Source organism: Coturnix japonica, chromosome 17, assembly GCF_001577835.2.
Source record: "Coturnix japonica isolate 7356 chromosome 17, Coturnix japonica 2.1, whole genome shotgun sequence".
Taxonomy (NCBI): Eukaryota; Metazoa; Chordata; class Aves; order Galliformes; family Phasianidae; genus Coturnix; species Coturnix japonica.
The window spans coordinates 2,200,795-2,223,780 of record NC_029532.1 but is presented as its reverse complement, the minus strand read 5'-3'; the positions used below and the strand labels follow the sequence as shown (position 1 = coordinate 2,223,780).

The 22,986-nt window shown below is 49.7% G+C and overlaps 1 protein-coding gene across 2 annotated transcripts in view; it reads left to right on the top strand.

Moving 5' to 3' along the window:
• The window catches only part of ASTN2 (astrotactin 2), a 237,984-nt gene that overhangs the window by 159,948 nt on the left and 55,050 nt on the right, over window positions 1-22,986 (top strand). For both annotated transcript variants that reach the window (XM_015878749.2, XM_015878748.2), the window contains exons 18-19: window positions 1,895-2,028; window positions 3,046-3,194. In XM_015878749.2, coding sequence (XP_015734235.1) covers window positions 1,895-2,028; window positions 3,046-3,194 — 283 coding nt within the window. The remainder of the gene's footprint in view (window positions 1-1,894; window positions 2,029-3,045; window positions 3,195-22,986) is intronic.

Genomic DNA, 22,986 nt, shown 5'->3' with positions numbered 1-22,986 from the left:
TGTGGGATAAATGTGCTTAGCTGATCATTCATTTCCTTAATATTTTTTTTATGAATAGGCTTAGCTTATGGTAAGATGGGACTTTATGGTCCTGTAAGTCTTGCTCGTGTCAAAACAAATGAACTAGCCATCCTATGGGGGAACTATCAATCCAGTATATGTGTGTGTATGGGTGTGGGGAGTCAGACCTATTATACCTTTAAGAGCAAATTAGATGCTGTTCCTATGATTCATAATGCTATATATCTAATGGCATGACTCGTCATCTAGAAAATAAATGTTTCGAGCCAGTTTCTCATCTCATAAATTTCCCCTCTGGCACTGAAGGACATAAACTAAATGGGCTGACTCACAGGGAAACAATACAATTTGGATACTTGTAAATGAAAGATAGAATTGCTGTAGGGCATGGGGGGCACTGAGGGGCTGGGAAGCAGTAGGCAGAAGTGGGGCATGGCCACCATCACCTCCAATGGGCACTGCCTGTGTGCTGGGATGCCCTTCCTACTCACAGAGCCCAGTGGTTTGCTTCTGCTGGATGCCTTGGTGTGGCTACTGTGGCTGAGCATCCTGCCCAGAGAGATGGTGATACCCCATCCCTGCAGACAGCCAAGGTCAGGCTGGTTGGGGTGCTGAGCACTGATGGAGCTGTGAGTGTCCCTGCATTGCAAGGAATGGGACCAGATAGTCTTTAAGTTTCCCTTCCAACTCAGGTGGTTCTATGATTCTGTATGACCTTACCTATTTCCCCTATCTGTTTGCTCCTGCTGCTTCCATGTCCTTCGGCACAGGGAAGTCCCATATCTTTTGGCCAAACTCCCTGCTCTGACTGGTGTGGGAGGTTCTGTGTGCTCATCAGCCCTTGTTCTTCCCATAGCAAACCTTGGGCAGTGGGATGCTACAGCCCTGCTGCTGTGTGTAGGTGTGCTGCCCTAATGAGTGCAGCTGAAGGACGCATCGATCCTCTAACCTTGTTTGCACAAAGGTTGACACAAGGCAGATGATGGCTGCGTACCTGCAGGATCCAATTAATGTGGGGTAAAGCTGGGCGGGTGCAGCGCATTGCTCATCCAGCACAGTGCTTAACAGCACAGAAATAGGAAACAGAAGGGGAGCACTGACTGGTGGGTTTGGTCAAAGTGGAATGGGGAGATGGAATTTCTCCCTTGCAGACTGTGGGGTCAGTGGGCAGGGAGGGATCGTGCTGGGGCTGGGGACAGTGTGACAACAGTGACATCGGGCTTCGGTGCCTCTGCAACCCCTGTGCTCTCCCAGGGGGGCTGTGGTGCTCCATCCTGCACGGCCACAGCAATCCCTACAGCTGTGCACCCACATTTATCCATGTTCACAATAAACTCCTTTCTGTCCTCCCTGCTCTCCTGTTACATTGAGGTGCCCTTTCTCACCCAGTGCCATAATTACATTCTAAAGAACAAAATCAGGTCACGTTTTCTCTTTCAGTGTTTTTTTCTTTCCCATCCCCTCCCCACCCCCCCACCCACTTTTCTGGAACAGTGCTGTTCTGTAAATGTCTGCAAGCAGAAGGATTGCAGAGGCAGGCACCTCGCTAAAGGTGCTGCTGTGTTTGGGGAGAGTGATGCAGCCCCGTACAATAGCAGCCTGACGTCAGGCTCTATTTATACCTCCTCTTTTCACTAATGTCCCCAGGACAGCGCTTTTCCTACAGTTCTCTGCTAAATGCCACAGCACTGCAGCTGTCCCTGTCCCCTCTAAAGATGAGTTTTATCTTGGAGATGTGAGCTGGGATGCAGGTGGTATTATCACCAGAACCCCCCCAGTATTTCCCAAACCCTGCACACCCAGCACTCAGCAGTGCTCAGCCAGCCCGCTGGCCGTGATCCCCCCATCCTCACGCTCTCTGTTCTCACGGCAGGCTTTCAGAGGCGCTCTGATGAGCTCATATTGGTGCTCGGGGAAAGGCGACGTGATCGAAGACTGGTGCAGGTGTGACCTCAACGCCTTCGATGAGAACGGGCTCCCGAACTGCAGCCCCCTCCCTCAGCCTGTGTACGTATCCTCACGCTCCCCAGTGCTGGTCCCCATCGCAAGGGATGCAGGGGCATGTCCTGCTGTGTGCTACTGAGCCCATTGCCTTGCTTCAGGGTGCCTTGTTGCTTGGCCGCTGCGTGTAGGAGATCCTGGCTCTGGCTGTGGCCCTGGAAGGTTTCCTTCCAGATTTTCATCACCTGATTAGCAGGGCTCGTAGAAGGGGATTTCAAATGCTGAAAGAAATGGAATTATGGTGCAATTCATTGTGGCTTGTCAGAGCAAAAGCAAATCAGGAGCAAGCTGATGGGGAATTAGCTGAGAAAGCAGGAAGACTGGCTCCAGAGCTCCACAAGGACACCTGAGCGAGCCAGTGTTCTCCAAGGGGGATTCATTTCCCATTCTGAGTTAACAAACACACTCATACATGTGGAGCTGGACTCTCCCAAGCCTCATGTTGCATTGATGCTTGCCCCATTGTGGAGGGGGCAGTTCCCCTTGTGTTAGCACAGAGCCTGGAGCTGCTCTGCTGCACCCATGCCCACAGTTTCCAACCCAGGCAGGGTTTCACTGCCCAGCTTTTGCTTTTTTCTTTCACTCACACCCATCAGAACTTGTTCCTCTGCATCTGAGTAAGTTCTCAGCCACACCTGCCACTTCTCATAGCACAGTCCCAACCTTCTCTTTGTGTGATCTCAGCCCCACTGGTTTGCCTGGAGTTAAGCTGGGTCCTCTCCTGCTCCTGAGCAGTCAGTCCTCAGCTCCCCATAGAGCTGCTGAGCTCCAGCAGCTCTCCCAGGAGGCAAAGTCTCCTCCAGATGGGATATTGAGGATTACAAGACCTCAGCTCTGCTAGGAGCCGGGAGGTGAGGACACCCACACAAATAGGCTGTACCCAACTGCAAGCTTCTTTTGTGCTCTATGTGCATGCTTCTCTGCATGAAGGCGGGCAATTCAAGACTTGTACTGCTTAGAGAAGGAATTCCTCATGGAAAAGGAGCTGAAGCTGATGTGTTCTTTGGTTTCTGCCCTGCCCAGCCTGCGGCTGTCCCCCAACGTGGAGCCCTCCAGCACTGTGGTCTCCCTGGAGTGGCTGGATGTGCAGCCTGCCATTGGGACAAAGGTATCCGACTACGTCCTGCACCACAAGAAGGTGGATGAGTACACAGACACGGACCTCTACACAGGTGGGTGATGCTGTGGGGTGACTCTGTGCCCTTCGGAAGTGCGTGCTGTGCTGAGCTGTGCTGGGTGTCCTCAGAGCTGTTACTTCTGTGCAGAAAGGTGCAAAGAGTTGAGGTGGTGGTGAAGACTTTAGGAGAGGTTTCTGACGGCTGATGTGGGTGTAGGACGGGATGGGGAAAAACAGAAAAGCAGTGTGTTGGACTGAACTGATGTGCATTTTTTGGGTAGGAGAGCTGTGAATTGAAGTTCTTGAGCGAAGCTGGTGTTTGATCTGATCAGCATGAAATGCTTCAGGACTGTGGGTGCAGGGGAAGGTCAGCCTGCAGCAGTTGAAGGGCTGTTCTGGTCCTTCCCAGTAAGTGGGAATTGCATTCTGGCCTATGGTAAGACACTTAGAGTTACCTTGCACAGCTAGCAAAGCAACGTGAAGCCGGCAATTTTTAGAGGTATCACATAAGCAGCACAGGGAAATCTGAAACTTCCCTGGGCTGGAGCTCAGTTTCCAGCTCTGGGCTGGACTGAGCACTTTGTACCCTGCAAAGCCTTTGTCAGCAGTTCAGTTGTGCTTCAGGGGCTGCTGGGCGAGGTGGAGGGATGTGAAGGATGGGGTGGATTTCAGTGAATCAATGATTTATTTCAGAAAATACATTGGAGGCCTTGAGTGTTGCTACTGCTGCTTAGAAAACCAGGGAAAGCCTCCTACTGCTTCTTGCTCAAGGACTTTGGGTTTAGCTTGTTAAAGTGGTTCATCTGAGCAACTGAGGGCAGCTGGTTGTTGACTGAAGCAGAGATCTGCCTTTGTGCAAAGGGCCCCTGGTGCTGGCAGTACCAAATTCCATCCATCTCTATTAGGAGAAGGTTTCCACTTGTGGTTGGAGTGAGAGTTTGCAAAGGCCAATGGCTGCTGTGATTAAAAATCAAATTTGGTTGAAAGTGGGGCTTTCTCCTGCACCTCCCTGCCAGCACCTGCTTACAGAACTGCCCAGTGCAGCCCCAGCCCCAGCATTGTGTTTGTAGTTTCCTGGCCTGGAAGAAGTTTTGCTCTTCATCTCAGAGGAGCAAATTCCAATAACGGAGAAAGAAAACAAGCCACCAAAGCTCTGTGTTTGGGATGGGGATTCCAGATTGCTCACGCTTCGGTCAGGTGAGGCCAGACCAGGGAAACATGGGGTTGCTCCTTTGAAGTGGCTGGAGCTCTGCCTGGCAGCCAGAGGAGGAAACACAGATTATTATTATTATTATTTTTCTTTTTATGACTGCCATGTGTTTGACAGGTCATTGAATTCACTGTGAGGAGCTGCCCTCCCCTTTCCCTGCTCTGGGGGACCATTCAGGACACAATGACCCCATTAACAATTAAAAAGAAAAGCCAATCCTGAAACTCTCCCTTATTTTCCTGCATTGTTTATAACCAAGCAACATTCCTTCCTTCATTCCTTCCTTACCCTGCAGGCCTCTGATGCCAGATGACTTTATTCTCTCTTACCTTGCATAGATTTACAAAGATGCTGGCTGCTACAGCTCTAAAAGGCATTGCTTGGTGACTGCTTCACCTGACCCACCATAGGTATCCCCTTACTGCCATCATGTCTCCATCCCATCTAGGAAGCACAAACAAGAAAAACGTTTAAAAATAATTCAGCCCCAGAAGGGGGAAGCCTTGAGAGAGGGGTGTTGCAGGATGTGAATCTTTAAGGGTGTTTGGATATTGCTGGGTCTTCTTTCCCCACCAGTCCTTTAGCTGCTGGTAGGTAGTGGCGAGTTGCTCCTGTTGTTAGGAGGTGCGCCCGTGTGTTTGCGTAGCATTGGCATTGTGGGGATTGGCAGAATCCCACAAGGTGAGAAGGCTCTTGATAATGCTGTTGTTTGGTCCCTTGGTGAGTCTAAGCACGCATGCTGTTCATAGTTGGGCATTGTTACAGTTGCAGCCATTTCTGATTGTTTGAGGTTCTGCCAACCTGTTATCCAGTTCTATGGAAAGCTTCAGCTCTAGATGGTACCCGGCCCTGCCTTCTGCTCCCTGCAATAACCTCCTACTTGCAAAACTCTATGGCCTCTCCTTGCTTTGCAACCGGAGGATGCAGCCATTCCCTTGAGCCAGAAAATATTTTCTCCTTTTCTTCTTGGAGTTCAGTCAGGAGGAATGAGTTTGGGGCTGGTCTAACACATATCTTCCGCTCCTGCAGTGGGGTTGAAGGGGCTGGGAGCCGATGTGGGTCAGCTGCCCCCTGGCTGGACGTGGTTTTTAAAGAGGCTTCTTACTGGTGCTTGGAAACACACAGCCCTCGGCCCAGCTGATGTGAATAGGAGCAGTTCCCGAGGTGAACTTGTGTGCAAAACAAACCACACTTTCAACACCAGAGTGCGGGGAGTGAGCAGCTCTCCACTCGGGAGCCAGCGGAGAAGACAGAGAGCAATTACATCCCAAACTGTTTATTAAAACTTGTGGAAATTACTCATAACTCCATGTGTGCGATGGCTTTGTAGTTGAGTGATGCTCTTTGTTTGAACATGAGGCTCTCGAAGAGGGTGCGAGCGCGTGTGTGTGCACGGCCCAGCCGCCAGCGCATGATGTCATGGCCGAAGCAGGCGCTGCGCTGGAGAGAGGGAGAGAGAGAAATGTGTTTTACAGGGTGAGGTACAAACTGAAATGGCTGTGAACATCTGGAACTGATATTAGGCTTGGAAAATGTTTTCTGTCACTCCAACACTCCTCTAGAGGAAGGTTTCTGAAGTTAAGAAGCTCCGAAGGGGATGAGGGGGAGGGATGAGGGGATAACGTGACCGCTGTGCAAAGTGCTTTTTATTTCTCTGTCCTGGTTGCTGTTGCCAGGCTGTCCCTGCCTGTGTCAGACAAGGGGCCTGAGTGTCACCAGAGCTTGTTGTGGTGGCCCCACTCAAAAGGTCCCTGGGAGAGCTGAGCGCTCCATGTAAGATGCTCTGGTAGATGGGACATTGCATCCCCTATTGGGGTGGGTAGGATGGAATCTCCCAGTGCATCCTACCCCAAAATACATCCAAACAAGGGTCAAACCCTTGGGCATTGCTGAGAGTGGAATGGAGTTTGTGCTGCTTTTGGGGTATGTTGTTATGATGCTGGGGGAGCTCTTTGATCCCTTTCTTGATGTTCCATTGCCATTTCTCTGACTGCCTTCACCCAAAGAGTCCTGTGCCCAAACTTTTGGTCCCCAGCACCAGAACAGCCCATGTCAGCATCCTCTGCTCCCAGCCTTCAGAGACCCATCCTGCAGCCCCTCCACATGGCTGCAGTGTGGAAATCAGAGGACCAGTTCAACAGAAAAGCTGTTATCCAATGTATTCTCATGGATATGAGCCATGCTTGCTCCATGCCTGGATGGCTGGGGCTCGATAGATGCAGCTATTACAACCATCCCTTCCACACCCTGTGTATGCAAGCTGTGCTGCTGGTCATGTGGAAGCCAGCCGCAAGCTGGAGGAAGGGGAGAAAAACCTATTTGGCCAGAACAAATCCTGGGCCTGTCAGGAAGAAGCCCGTGTGCTCTCCTTATGACCAAGCTGCACTCACGTTATGTGCCTTTAAAATAGTCCTTATGGCTCTGACTTTGGTACAAGCTGAGCACCAAAGAGATGATGCTGCCCTTACAAGGTTGCGTGAGTTGAGGTCAGTAGGTGTGTTAATTATAATTAAAGCCAACAAGTATAGCAGATGTTAAGGTTTCAGTGGTTAAACCAGTTGTTGTTAAAGATGCTGATGATCTTGAATGTGGGTGATGATATAGATTGCCTCTGTGAAAACCAAGCTCTACATGTTGATGTAGGTGCTGTGTTTGTAGATGAATATTTGGTTTGGGATGCAGGCTCTACAGCTGGTGAGGCACAAGCTGAGGCTGGAACAAGAAACCAGGGTTTAGGGCACAATTCTTCTGTAGGTCACCTGTGCATTGGACTTGGATTCAGAAAGTGTCCTTGAGCATCACTGATGCGAAGAAAGGTGTGATGGTGGGTGGGAGCTGAGCCAGCCTCATACACAGTAGTCAGTTGTCTCTGCCTGATTGTTCCTTGTGCTGGATCTCCGTGGGCTTCAGGGTGGGCAGGTGCTTGCTAGACTCCAACTGCCCCTAGGCGAGCAATGTGTTGTTTATCTACTGGGGTTGGAAATGCAGCAGAGCTTTGGATGCATGCAGGAGCCTGGCCAGGGTAGGGCTGCTGCATGGACGTGTCATTGCTGCTGCCTCCCCAGTAACCAGCTCATGGACAAAGCTGATCTCCATCCCACAGGACCTTACTCGAGCGCTGCATCCACTTCTCTTGTTAGCAACAGGAAAGTTGATTCAAAAAGAAGCCTTTGAAGAGAAGGTCAAGTTTTTGGAAGCTGCTTCCTGGGATGTGTTGTGTAATAACACCAAGCTAGTGCTTAATTTTGGCCATTGCGCTCACTGCGAAGCACTGATTTCTCTCCCACTGGGACAGCTGTAGTTATTTCCACCTACCAGTGTCATTTTTGTATCCTGGAAAGCAGAAGGGAGGTGGAGGGTTCTCAGCTCTCAATTAGAGTTGAGTCAGTTGCTGAAATATTTCATTAATTCACATTTCCATATGGTTGTTCCAGGCATCTATTTTTATCTGCCCAGACACCTTTTGGACAGAACTGGGCACTATCTTTGCTTTCTCCCGAATTGTTTCATAGGTGGAGAGCTGGAACTGGCTGCTGCTCCCTGGGTGGTGCCAGGAGCATGGCACGTATTGAAGAGCACGGTGTGTGCCAAGGGCTTTGTGCTGTCTGCTTGCAGCTACCTCGCCCTCCACGCAAAGGACAGCTGTGGATGCTCCCTTAGAAGGGAGCAGAGGAGGCTCTGAATGTCTTAAATGGCAGTTAATGAGGCCAGGCATTGAGTGTTTTGCTGGTGTGTAACTTGAGCTCCTAGGATAAACTTTCTCCCGATCTGGAAAAGTCAAGGCCACAAATCCGTCTTGTCGGAAAGCATCAGATGAGAGAGGGCTGCTGACATGGTTGGGCTGATTGTGGCACGTGAATGCACCGCAGTGGAACTTTTTCATAGGAGCCGTTATTGATTAGAAAATCCTGTCTAGTCAATAAATTGTGCCTGAAATTTGGAGGGAGGCTCAGTCTGTGTTTGCAGAGCTGATGTTTGGCAGTGCAGCATGGAGAAACGTGGGAAGCTGGGGCTGTGGGCACCCATGGATGCAACGTGGCCCCGCTCTGGGTGTGTTCTGTGTTCAAAGAGATCTTCCCTTTGGATGGGCTCAGAGTTACACCCAAACTGGCCTTCCTTGCCAGGATGGGATTTTCCTGAAGGTTTTGTGTATTCCTCTTTCCAAGCAAAGCCTGAAATGAGATCCTGAATGGGACGGCGGATCTGCTTTCCAGTCCTTTGGCTGCTGTTGAGGTCACTCTGTGTTCGGTTCTGTCAGATGGCTGAAATGCAATCCCAGAAGTTAGGTAGCATCCCCCCATGCTTCTCTGGAAAGAAATTAGGATAGGAAAGAGATACAAGAAGGCACAAAGGCTGCCTTGGGACAGCCTGCCAGTCCTATTGGAAGATGAGGAGGTACACTGGGTACAGCCCCAGAAGCAAGGACAGTAAGTCAGCCTTGGCTTGGAGGCTGCAGTCCTTCTGAGCTGTGATCCTGCTCTGCCACATCAGTACCAAGGCTGCTCCAGTCCTCACCATTCCCCAAGTGGGTCTCTGCTGTGTGCCGTGCATACCCTGAGCCCCACCATCCTCTACCTCCCTGCTCACTGAGATCTTGGGGGCTTCTCCTGCTGAGCTGTAGCTCCAGGTGGAGCGCTTCATCTGCTTCCCGTGTTGCTTTGGCATGAGGGAAGTTGAGCAAAAATGGAGAGGGATTAAACCTTGAGTCTGGGGATTTGCCAATTAAAATAGCTGCTCCTCCTGCAGGTTTCATATGATACAGGAGTAGGGAGAGACCCTCCCCATCTCCCCCGTGACCCCTTCCCAGTTTGTTCAGCTTGCTAGGGATTGAGATCTGGCTCTCAGGAGGGAGGGGGCAGCTGGCTCTATGTTACATTTCATGCTGTTTAGATAGGATAAACCTTTCCTTTTCATAATTGGGTGATTGGACTTGTGAGCTTTTTCAGATATTAATCTGGAGACCCCAGAGGAGGTCAGATTAGGTTATAGAGACAAAATAGGAAATACTGCTATGGCTAGTGGGGTTTTTGAGGGATATAGTGGATATTCTGCAGCATTCCCCTGCTGGGTTCCCACTGATGGAGCTGCACGGAGGGTCAAGGAGCAGCCTTATCACTGCATCAGGTTGGTTTGGAGCGATTGCCTCTGAACTCTTTCCAACCCTCTAATCCTTCTCTCCCAGACACCCAGACCATGACCTCTGCTTTGCCATAGGGAGGGGCAGGCAGGGTTGACCTGCTGCTTTGGCTCCCTTGCAGAGCAGTAAACATGTCTTTACAAGTGGGTGACATGGCATGAGGAACCCCGGGACAGAGACAGCTTCGTATCCTGAGTTGTGTCATTTGGACCAAGTGAGAGCTTTCTCCTTGTTAGCCCATGTTGTGCTGATTGGAGTGAAGGGTTTGATGCACTCCAGAGGGAGTCATTAAGAGCTATGAGCATTTAAGTGTGTGCTTCTACGTGTCCTCTGTGAGAGCTGTGTAATGAGGGATGCTGTGTTGGTCCAGTCAAAGCCTGGTGTGTCGGAGCTGTACTGATCAGGAGTGCTGTGTTGCTTCCAGCCCGTGTTTCTTCTGTTAATGGGGCTTGGCAGACAGGGGATGGCCATTGATTCCATAAAGGAGACTTCCAGTTATGAGTGTTGAAGTAAAATCCCGAGGTTCTTCATGGCTTGGGTCTGCTCCTTTTGGGGTACCCCACCAGGAGTGGGTGGGTGCAGTGATGGTTGAGCCTCAGTGCGGAGCACAGCAGAGCTGAGGTTGGAGATGGGAAATTCCTTCCTTCCTGCACCCCAGCTCTCATCAGATGCTCTTACCAGGCACGTGATAGTTTTTCTTTATCTGCTAATATTAGTCATAAAACAGTCTGGTTCTGTCCATAATCCCGTTATAGCCTTTGACTCTTGTTCCTGCGACTCCCGGCAGCTCTAATTACAGATACTCACGCTTGTGATTAATGGCTTGATTCACCTCTGGTGGCACTGGTTTGATGTGTGAAGCCCCTTCCCCCTCACACTGGTTTGTGCAAAGGGGGAAATAATCTCTGTGAAAAAAACAACAGCACAGAAATGCAGCTCTCGGTGCCTTCATCTGGCCCTTCTGCCTCTTGTCCATCCTCTCGCTCATCTCCCCTCTGCTTTTCATCCCTGTAGTTAATGAGAACGCCCATAATTGCAGCTCTCTTTAATTTTGCTGCACTGTAACCCATAAATCACTTCGACACACGGAACATTTTCATGCTCCTTCACAAAAGGAGCGGGATTTTCTCCTCTGCTACGTGTTTCACAAGTGACTAATTGCATCAAGGCACCTTTGAAGCAATGACTTCATCAATTGCTCATCCTGCAGACGCACGGCTGGTTATATGTGCCTGATCAGAATCCTACATTTATTAGGATTAATTTATTCTCCAATCATTTTTCTTCCACCACAAGGACAGGGAAGTTGAGTGATGTTACTTGCTCAGCTACGTAAGCATGATTTCTTGCCTCATTACTGAGCCTGAGATATTTTTGTTGCATTCTGAAACTTCTCCAAATGGGAATGAGTAATGTTACGTCTCAGACAGAAGTTCTTCTGGGACACCAGAGAAATCAAGTTATTTCAGGGTGCCTACAAATTGGCTTTAGATCCTCGGTGTCTTTCTTCCTAGTGTTCCCTCCCATGTGTTATAGGGCTGTTGTCTTCATGAGCTATAACAAGTCTTGGGGGCATTGTGCAGAGGGGCTGGTGGATGTCCCTGCTAGAAGCCACCCAAACATGGAGACAGCCAAGGTCAGACTGGATGGGGCTCTGAGCACTGATGGAGCTGTGGGTGTCCCTGTTCATTGCAGGGGAGTTGGACCTGGTGGCTGTTAAAGTCCCTTCCAACTCAAATGATTCAGTGAAATGGAATCACTTGGGCAGGAGCCATGCACTGGAGTGGGGGACTGTGGCAGTGCTGGGGGGTCTCGGCTGGGTGATGTACAGTACAAGGTGCAGGAGCAAGGATGGAGCTGGAGTGGTTTCCTTTGTGCTTGTGCACATTGCTGAGCTCACAGTAAAGGAGGTGGCTGCTTAGAGAGGCTGGCAAGAGGACAAGCTCCAGACCTGGACGCTTGGAGCCATATAGACATGCTTATTTAATTTTGCCAGCAGCGAGCTGGCACCAAACCGGCTATTTTAATGTCAGATCTGTCCTGCAAGATGCCCAGCCTGGGGTGCACATGGCCTGGATTCACATCACCAGCAACAGGGCAGCCCCAGTGGGTGGCTGAGCAGTTGGTCCCTGCTTGGCTCGGAGTCCCCATGTTGGGGGGCTTGGATGAGGGTGGGCAAGAAGAAATGTCACCAAAAAGCATGTCAAGCAGCAGGGTCTGCTGGTCAGTGAGGGTCTCTGCCTACAGAGGGGGCTCCTGCACTGCCCGAGGCCGGCTGGGCTGCAGGCAGTGCGGGCTGCAGGCTGCCAGCTGACCTTTCTCAAACAGTTCATGGGTTTCCAGAGCAGCCGAGGTGTCAGCGGTGTAGAGCAGTCACAGCTTCCCAGGCACTGGAGGAGGAAGGCAGGGGGCACTCGAAAGGGGAGGAAAAGGCTCCGTCCTGGAAGGGTGGAAACCTTGCAACCTATTAACTGTTTCTCAGCGGAAAGCAAACCAGGGTGTGCTTTGCTCGCCCGCTCCCATCCTTTCTGCCCTTCTTCTCTTCAACTACCCACACTTCTGTCCTGGCTTCTGCAGAAGCAGGACCTGGAGGGCAGCGTTGGGTGTTAAGGTGATGGATGGCTCAGCCCTGAGGATGGGAGCAGACCTGGAGCAGCAGCGTGTTGAGAAGCACAGCTCCGAGCACTGCAGCTCTGTGCAGAGCCCTCTGCACTGATGAAGCCTCTACAATCAGATCTAATTAACAGCTGTGAGCGCACTCCCTCAGCCCTTTTGTGTACCCAGCATGTTGTGGGGTGCTCTGTGTTTCCTGACAGCTCTGCTTGCTGAGAGGGAGAAGCCCCTCTGAGCTGTGCTGTGACACAGCCTACAAGGAATAATCCACTGTCGCTTGTATGTGCCAAAGCCTGGGAGTAAATTAGCAGGCAGAGTCTCTGAAAGGAAATGTTTCCTTAAATGATTCCATAAAAGTTAATTGGCCTCTGAGAGCCACGTACCGGTGGGTGCTGTGTCCCGGGGGCTCTGTGCTGGTGGGATCCATTCCTTGCTGCTAACGATGCTCAGTGTGATTTGAGCAGGCCACCTCAGTTCCCTCTGCCTTGGTTTCCCTGTCTGAAATGGGATGAAAACACCCATCCAGAGCATCGATAAAGTTTATGTACTAAAATTTTATTACTCCGTTGGAGATCCTTGGCAGAGGGATATTATGCAGAAAGAAGGTTAATGATGATAGCGAGGAGAGAATTAAAAAAAAAAGAAATTGCTGTTTTATTTTTATTTTGTTCTTTAAATGATGTTTAATAGCCAGTTTTCAATTCAGGAATAAAAGCCAATCCTCTGTGACCACCAAATTATCTGCTAACACCATCCTGCACACTCACAGAGCATGGGGAGGAGAGGAGCTCACCCTTCTCTGCTCTTAGGAGCAATTGGCAAAGTGCAAGTTGGAGCAGCCCCATCTCTGGAGAGATTTTTCTTTTCCCAATTAAGATTCTTATCTTCGTTCATGAATTATTAAGCTGACACTTCCCAGCTGACACGGCCTGGACTGGTGTCCCCATTGGGGTTGAAGAATACCACCCCAGTACCCCTATTCAAACCTAAAGCATCAGGCATCACTTCTTAGCTTTGCTGTGAACCTCTTGATTATATTTTCTTCTCACCACTTGAAATCATAGTTTTTATCACCTGTTTAATAGGCTTGTAGACAAGGGTCCTTGCAGTGTTCCCATCCCTTCATTTTTGGCTCCAGGACTTCCCCAACCTGCTCCTCTCACACACTGCTCCCTCTGGCATCATATGGGGAGGGCTGCAGGGTGTAAGTGTTGGAGAATTCATGGAAACAAGGGCTGATTGGTGGTTTTGTGGGTTTTTTGTTCATCTTTCTATCTGTGTCTGTATGGAGCCAATGCAGGTGGTGATGGTGATAGTATTTGAAGCAGTTGTTGTCTTTTGATGTGTGTGTACAAAACCTCACACCACAAGACCCTGACCTCTCTGGGGACCTTGAGGTGCTACTGTAGGATGAAATGGTCAAATACTGTTGCACAGCAGAATGCCACATTGCATTGCTACAACTTATCCGTGTAAATGAGAGGAACTTAGATCTCTGTCTGAGAGCCAGGCTGAGTGTCCGTGCCAGACAAGCCAGTTAGGTGTGTGTAGGAAATAATGGGAACTGGTAGGATTTGGGATGATTTTCCTTCCTGCACCTGTTCTCCAGGTCATTTAGCATCATCAGCTCCTCTCTCTCACAGTGGGAATAAAGCCAGCCCTCCCTTTTTTGACCTTAAGTGATGCCTTAGGATTTCTTTTATTTGTTGACCTTGTCTTGGCCTTCTCCCGCTATTTGTCTCTCCAGAAAAAGGATTCTGCTCTTTCAATTTCTGAGCCCAAATTGGAGTTGGGGGGTATTACCAATTGGGATCGGTAAATAGCTCATCTGTTCTTGTAACACTTAGCATTTAGATAGTGCTTTCCATTTTCCCTTTGCAAACTCCAAGTAATCCTCCCAGCACCCCTCCAGCCGGGTAAGTATAACTAATCCCAAACAAATAGCTTTGGTGTAGAACTAATGTAGAGAACGGGGAAGAGTAATTTTAGGTTTAAAAAGAAAACGTGTGGGTAATCTCACAGGAAAATTAGGGGGGGGAGGGTGGGTGGGGGGGAGAAAGAAGGGCAAAGAGAAGGAAAAAAAAGTCCAAGGTATTGATTGTGAATAGTAAGTCACTTCCACTTCTTGTTGTGCATTTCAAATAGCCTGGATAAGTTATAAGTCATAGACCAGAATCACAGAATTGACAAGGCTGGAGAAGACCTCTAAGATCATCCAGTCCAGCTGTTTACCTACCACCAATACTGCCCACTAAACCTTGTCCCTAAGTACCATGTCTCCATGTTTCTTGAACACCTCCAGGGACAGCAACTCCATGGCTCCCTGGGCAGCCTGTGCCAGTGCCTGACTACTCTTTAGGACAAGAAGTTTGTCTTCATACCCACCCTGAACCTCCCCTGATGCAACTTGAGGCCATTGCCTCTTGTCCTGTAGAATGCTGCAACTACAAAGCATACACAGGTCCTACCATCTGCAGGTAACCTCCTGCCCTCAGTGTTCCTAAGCAATTACATCTTTGCTCCAGACCTCTTCTCCCCTCCATGCTCAGCCCAGGGGTTGGAAAGGAGAGCAGAGTAAAACCTGTCTGAGTGGGAAAGGGAGAGGGGACACACCGGGGCTGCCCACCCTCCCCTCCGCAGAGAACTTCTGCAGGAGAAAGAATAATAAAGGCTTGGCAGGTCTGTTCACACTGTGTGAAATTGAATTAGTGGAGGTATGTGGGGAACATGGCTCAATTTCCATGGGGATGAGGAGATCTTTATCACCCCCCCCCAGGATTACCCCTGGCAGCACAAAGCCCCTTGGTGTGCCTTGATGGGGTAAAACCAAGGTGATGTCTGAGCCAGGCTTAGTCGTAACCCCAAATAAATGTGTTCATGAGGTCCTCCCAGCCCAGCAGGGCCCCACACACCTCAGGGAAGGGCTGAGCGTTGGTGGCAGCACTGCAATGCTCATGTCCTGGTGCTGGGGAGTCAGAAAGCACAGCGAGGCTTTGCTCTAGCACAGAATGGGAAGGAGAAGCTCACAGCTCTGCTTGCACACACCCAGCCGAGCTCGGCGCCGGCAGCCTCTTGGCTTCCTCCACCTCCACCCTGCAGTAGGTGGGTGGGGAGGGATGCAGCGGGGTGGGACCTGGCTAAGTGTCCATCCTCACTTGCCAGCGCAGCTGAGCAGGGGCAACTCGGGTAGAAAGGGGAGAGAGGGAGAGGGATGCAGGGTGTACAGGAAGACTGGAGGGAGCTGTGTGCATCCCCAACCCAGAGCAAGGGGCGGCAGGCAGATTTAGGACTGCAGTTTGTCCCCTTCTGCCTCGATCTCCACTGGCAGCTCTGTGCTCTCAGCAGCTTTTCTGGTTGTGAGCTGCACGCTTGTGGCCCCAATAATCAGCAGTGGGCAGCTGTGGGTTGTTGCCATCCCACACATTGCAGGCTGAGCCTCATCTTTCTGATTCAGAAAAAAAAAACACAAAACTGTTTCCTTGAGATGTGACCCTCAGACATCTTGAAAGTTACATTTGTTATTGTGCTTGGACACAACCTCAACAAGCCTCTTCACTGAGCCTGGTTCCTTAGGGCCTCTCTCCACATCTGTGGTTCCCCAGAATGACAACTGAGGGCTCTAAATGAGTCACAGAATCATTAATGTTGGAAAAGACTAAGTCCAACCCCCAACCCATCGCACCATGCCCACTGACCATGTCCCTTGGTGCCGCATCAACATGGTTCTTGAGCACCTCCAGGGACGGTGACCCCACCACTCCCTGAACAGCCTCTATGGGTTGGAAGAAACCTCAGAGATCATCTACTTCCAGCTCCCTGCTGTTGGCTGGTTGTCCCCCACCAGGTCAGGCTGCCCAGGGCCCCATCTAGCCTGGCCTTGGGCACCTCCAGGGATGGGGCACCCTCAGCTTACAATGAGGAGCTGCTCCTTTCCTAGCACATGTGTCTGCTGGTAACTGTGTGCTCCTCCTGCAAAGTACCTACTTGTGAGGCTCCAGCGAAACATCCAAGCATCTCCTGTAAAGGGTGGGATGTCTGTGTAGGGATCCGAGGCACTGCAGCTGGGTACTCTCAGCCACTTCCCTTCATCCATCTCCTCCCTGCTCTCAGGTCTGCAGTCTTGGTGCTGGGGATGGGGTGCAGGGCAGCACTGCACTACTCAGTGATGGGTTAAATGCAAACCCATCGTTGTAGGCAGCCCAGTTCTCAGCCCTACTCCTTGGGTCTCCTCCTGCCACCAGCCCGTTTGTTGTTCTGAAAAGGTTAAATTGGTCAGGGGAGAAAAAAAAACACAATACAAAAGCTTTTTCTTTTTTTCTTCCCCTTTCTAATGAGAGTCTGGGGACCTTTTCCCTGCTGACGTCAGAGCCGTATCCAATAGCCTTCGCAGTGAGGCCTGATTTGCAAAGGACACCCTGGGGTAAAGCAGAAATCTTGGTGAAACCTTTTTTTAAAAAAAAGAAGAAGAAAAAGCACCCTATGAGATGATTTTCTGCTCCTTTTACGTCCTGATTTCACCTTCTAATTACTCGCCCTTCATTTCTTTCTTATTTATTTCCAACCTGTGGAGGGGGCAATGCCTGCAGCCCCCGTGTGCGCTTCCCGTCCCTCCCCACGCTTGGCTCTCCCCCCCCAGCTGCCATGCAAGGAGAAGCCAAGCCTGAGCAGCTGGGCTGCTGCGTCCTGCCTTGGCCGGGAAGCTGAAGGGGCCCCGTCTGGGTCGCTCTGAACACAGCAGCCCCAGCGCTGCCATTTGCAGCCGTGCGGTGCTGAACGGCTCCAGGACCATCACATCCCTTCTTCCTTCCCCAGAGCTGGCATTAAGTGGATGCAGTTGTACTCCTGTGCCCACCTAGAGTTGGGGAGCTGCACCCCAGCGTCCTTTAGGAGTCACAGCAAGTACCACGCTGCCCCGTTCCCATAGCAGGATGAGAGAAGGTAGAGGTGGTCGTGGCTTTGCTTTTGCTTGCCCAGTGTCATGCCGGGTATAGCTACCAAAACATCCACTTTGTTGTAGCAGAGATTTTGTTCGAGTAGAAATGTAGTAAATTTAGCATGAAAAGTTGGGGAGCCTCTTCCTGCTGGCCTGTGCTGCTGAGGGATGGGGGCTGCGGCAGCTCTGTAGCACTTGGGCCTGTCTTGATGCTCCTCTGCCCACCACCAGCCCTTGGAAGCCTGGGAGGAACAGGTCCCTCTGGGATGCTCAAAGCCCTCCACACATTATGAGTGCTCCTCTCCCACAGCAAAGCCATGTAATGCCCGGCTCATAGTGAAGAAGGACAGGGACAGCTCCACCAACATGTCCAGCAAAACCTGGAATTTAAGCAGTGCATATCAATAGCACTTCAGTTCTGGGCCCAGACATGATGGCCATTCTCTTCCTAATAAGTTGAATCTTTTCCCAAGCTGAATCCATCCAAACTTTGAGCAGGCTCAGCTTCTGCTCTGGCTCGAGCCAAACATTGCAGATTCAGTGTCTCCTTCCTTCTACTTTGCTCTGGACCCATTTCAGCAGTCAGCAGAACCTGGACTTTCCTGATAGCCACAATCTCCTCATCCTCCCAGAAGTTTTCCTGGGAGGCACAGGATAGCAAGTGTCCATCTCTCTGTGCACCTCACTGCTACAATTAGTGGGACTTGCTGTGAAACTAGTTGGTGCCTCCTACGAAGTGCAGGCTGTGACCATGGACTCAAGAGTTGGTGTGACCAACCTTCATGTTCCTCTGCTGAGCGCTGGCTCCTCAGCACAGTCTGCCTCTATGCCCTGGTGTTGAGGGCATCAGTGTGTGAGTCCACGTTTGTGGCTTTCTGGTGGTACCTGGGTCTTATTGTACTACAAATTGAAGACCTTTGTGTTAAAACAGATGCTGGGTGAGAGGCTTCACCAGCATGGTGTGACTCCAATGGGAAGAAATCTCAGGATTTTGTCTGGGAGCAGAACCCCACCGCTCCAGGGGGCACCCCAGCCACCACCCAGCCCCATGTGGGCACAGCCAAGGACACATCCTGGCTGCCATGGGCACTGAGCACAAGGCCATTGGGATGAGCACAGTGCAGTGACGCAGGCGGGTGAGGAGGTCCCGCTCTGGGCTGCAGCCCCAACTGTCCTCTGGAAACCTGCTGTACAGCCAAGTGTTGTCTCCGAACAGCCGTGATACGTTGGGAAGATCGGGAGCACCCTCCGGCTGCCCCTCCTCCTCCTCCTCCTCCTGGTTTTCCTTCATCTCCCTTTGTTTTTCCTTCCTCCCCTCCCCACCACCACCACTGGAGTTACCTTCGGCAAACACGGCTGCATCCCGCCCCAGCCAGGCAGCCCCGCTGCCAAATGTAGGCTTAGAGGCACAGCACAGACACAACTCCATTAAGCCAGGCTGAGCCTTACGGGAATCGTTCCTGGCCCGGGCTTGGAAAACAAATATAGCACGTTGGTTTGCTTTGGCTGCACCAGGGGGGTCACGCAGGGACACAGGTTTGCTGTTCAGATTGGAGGCAAGGTCCAAAGAGCGGTGTAATAGGCTGGAAAGCCGTGGAAATGGTCTGTCATTATTTACATGTCCAGGCTGGAGTCAGAGAGTGTAGAGCACAGGCAGGCTGTAAGACAGTGTGGGGCTGTGCACTGCATGTGTGGGAGGGATGCAGGGCAGCTCGGTGGCAGTGGGTCCTACAGGGCAGGCAGGAGATTAAAAACTTTCTGATAGCATGCAGAGTTTAAAAAGCAATGCATATAGGATGTACATAGGATCTCTGCAGGAGCAGCATGACCCTACGCTGGGTGCGCAGCCATGCGTTACACCCACCACCCTTCTATGTGCCACGGGGCCATTCATGCTGCAGGCGTGCTGTGCTGCCTTGTGCAAGTTGTTCATTCTGCACTACGCGGGCAAGGACGCTTTTCTCCCACTTTTTTCTGCATCTAAAAGCTCTGAATTGCTCGTTCTTTGGGATTGGAATTATTCATCCATAAAGCATCCAGCATGTGTTGGCTATTATTTGGATATGTTATTATGAGTCAAATAGGCAGCAATAATTTATGTTGGAGCTGGAGCTGACCTTTGTACACCAGGGAAACCAACCTGCAAAGAGAAAACAGTGACGGCATCCACCGTGTTTACTGACATTTTGGCTTTTTACTGGCGGGTTGTCAAACCAAATAGAGCCAGTAAGTGGATTCTCTCTTAGTATGCATAGATATATTGAAATGTGACGTACAAGCATGGGGTTTGTTTCTCTGTCTTTGAGTGGAGGTGCATATGTATATATATATAAATACAGAAAGGCATGGAGCAAAGCTGCAGAACTAGCATCTAAATGATTTTCTATTTGCATGTTTTCTATTTACAACCAAAACACAACTTCCTTTTCTTTCATAACCCAACATTTCAGCTGCAAAACAAAAAAGCCATAAATCTAGATTATATATAAAAGCCTCTCATATCATCTGAAGCTTATACTAGACTAAGAGGAAAAAAATATCTCAAAGTTCATTTACTATTTTTATTGCTGTGTTTGGGGCAGGGAGAGGAAACACAGACTGGTAACGAGGTTCAGTCTTTGTTTTCTTTTGTTTTTCTTTTTTTTTTTTCCATTACATTTCTGGGTAGTTTCATTGATGGTTGCTCACCCCACCCGGAGGAGGGTATGGGTGTGTGTATGTCCACACACACATGCAGGCTCTCTCATCTCTCTGGTTCTCACATCCAGCCCAGCCCAGTGTAGACAGCTCTTTGTTCACTCATCACCTTATAAATGCCTTTTCCTTCCCGTATTTGGCGTGATGCACAGAGCTAGTCCTGATTGCAGATTTGCTGCTGACCCTTTATGGGACTTTAAGTGAAGTTCTTTGCCCTTAGATCCTCCTTCTCCGTTTTCTTTGCTCATGGGCTGTTGCTGTCCACGTGCCCAGCACAATTAGTGAACCTCAGGGGCAGCTCTGAGGAAAAGAGGGGTTGCAGAGTATCATAGAATCATTAAGGCTGGAAAGACCACTATCAACACCAAATCCAACCATCAACCCATCCCCACCATCCCATGTCACTCAGTGCCACGTCCACCCTGTCCTTGATGAAACCTCCAGGGATGGGATTGTGTCTATGTGCACTGATCTATATGCACAAAGTGTGTGTGTTTAATTACACCAAAAAGGAACAGTTCCCCTCCTTTCCTTACTGTAGTGACCTGAAAAATTCCTTATATTAAATCTCCCCTATATAGCCTCTTACCTTCTCTCCCTGAACCCCAGTAAAATCCATTTGGGGTTAATCTAGTTGAGTGAAAGTGAGAAGCGTTTCTCTTCCTGACCTTTTTAAAACCTAGTATTGTTAATGATCAGTGATTTTTGTTTAAAAGAACTCACTTTGAAGGCTAAAATAGCATTGTTCCATTCCAAAGATGTTGTAATGGGGCAGTTTCAACACTATCAAAGGCATTGCCTTGCTTTGTTTCCCTCGAACCAAAATTTCATTGAACTCTACACTACTTCTAAACCTGTTATTTTTAACCAGAAGGGGATTTGTTTTGCTGGAGAACTGGTTTTGACCTAATATTCCCAACCAGTTCTGCTCATAATTGCAGCCTGGTCTTTTGGGAACTGCTGTATCTCAATGAGGGTGGCCCAAAGCCTTTTGTTGGTGAAGGGTCACCAGTTTGGGGCTCTTTGTGCCTTTGGTTCCCCACCACAGCAGTGGAGGGGAGCAGTGGGGTGCCTGGGGCACATCTCAGGGTCAGTTCCCACCACTGCTGCCCAATGCCAGCCAAGCTTTGTGCACTCTGCTCTGCTGCCTTGAGTGCAAAGCGGCTCTAGCACTGCTGAGGACAGACAGAACCTGAGGTTTTATGCCCAGCACGTGCACAGGTGCACGTGTGCGCCTACGTGCACAAGTACCCTTGATTTATTATTATATGGTTTTGAAAGACCTTCCCTTCCCTGGTCAGCCAAGAACGTGTCCTGCTCCTGCTGTACCACAGCTCCCCATTGGCTTGGCTCACCGGAGGGTTTTCATGTTTGCTCCTGTGGTCTCTCAAGACAAAAGCACTGGGATTTCTCCAAGCCTGGGATGTTTCTGTTTTGTTTTGCTGTGATTCCGTGCATTGTCCATGCAAGGTGAGCTGCTCCAGCTGACATGACATGCCTGCATCCCTCCCCTCCTGCCCCCACCCACTCTGAATGCAAAAACCCCACAGTCCCTCATGGGCCCTGGGTGTCTGCAAGTGCAGGAACCCCTTTGGCTGCCCCAGGCCCTCGATCATGAACGTGCTTGGAAATAGCTCCAGCAGCACCTTTCTTAAATCATGTATATTACATGCAGCCTCGATGTTCGCTGGGAGGCCACTGGAATGGCTGGGAGGGATTTACCAGGTCCAAATTCACTTGACAGAAAAACAAAATTCCAGCATAATTTTAACCAGCTGTGGTAGGAGAATGAAAGAGAGAGAGACGCAAGAGAGAGGAACACTCGGTGTGCAGGGGGAGCACAAGGGACGGAGGTGGGAGATATCTGGGGCTGGAGACAGGCTGTGTCCCACTGACATTTGATTGGGGTGAAGTGTGGCCTCGTGTCCAGGTGCCAACGGGGTCCTGGCTCCTGCCCCTCCCACATAGCCTCATTGTTGTCATAGGAGAAGACCCACGTGCAAAATACTGAGGTTGCAGCATGGAGCATCCAAGCAGCCCTGGAGGTGCCTTTGTGCATCCCAGTGCCTTTGGGCCTCTGCAGTCCATGCCACATGGACAGGGCGATGCATTGTCCCCATAGAGCTGTCCTCTGCTTTCATAACATCTTTGGTTCCTCCGTAGGGAATAAGTGCATAGCATTACAAAAGTTGCCTAAGAACTTCAAAAAGGGAGGGCTGGGGGGGAAAGGTTTAAAGAGAAAAGAGCTACAAAAGTTCAGTACTTATTCTCCATTTTGTGTGTTCTTTGGTCTTAAGGAATGAGCGTGGCACGCCCTACCAAGACATATGGCAAACAAGTGCATTTAGTCTTAGTATGACTTTAATTTTAGATTTAATTTAAATAATGTAAATATGCATTTTACAATGCAATAATACCTTTTGTACATGTGTACGTTGTGTGTATTTTGTAGATATAATTGGAACAATGCAATTTTAAGTTAAATATGAGCTACTTTCAAGTCTAACTTCATAAGGGTACGCGGTCATGATTTTAAGAGTTTCAGAGCTTACAAAGAGAGATTTTTTAATAACCTGAAATGTTTGAGGATGTTTTTTGATAGTGTCTTATTATATTTCCCATCCCCTACTTCCATGGTAGGCTGTGATCGGGCATCAGATGAATCTGAGGGCTCTTGTTTGAACCTTGTTGCTATGTAATAATTTTTCCACATACATAAAAAATAAGTACAACTTCAAGCCTCTTCAGCGAGCTGCAGATGAATAGCTCAGTGAAGCCAGGGAGATCTCAGGCATACACAAAGCTGTGCCCGTGTAGGGATTTTGCAGGATCAGAGCAATGTGTTATGATGCATAAATGTTCGTAAAAATGAGTTCTTGTAGGACATAAATAGAGGAGAACATTCACACCATTTACAAGAAAAAGCTGCAGCCTTCATACTTGTAAAAGTGCCCAGCTGAGCGCTGGCCTGCGGGGAGGGACACCCAGCTCAATTAAGAAGAAATTTCTTAGAGATAAACGAGCTGAGCATGCTGATCTTCCCAGTGTTCGTCTTCCTTGGAAGAACAAACAGTATTTCTATGTATTTATTTATTGAAAAGAGCAGCCTAGCATCATAGCATTGATTTTTGGGAGGATTTCTTTGTGTGCCAAACTTGATGCAGGCAAGCAATGGTGTGTTGGGTTGGGCTGAAACTGTGGGCTGGAGGAAGAAATCTGCTTAACCCCTCCTGCAAAGGAGGCTCTGGGGAGGCAGT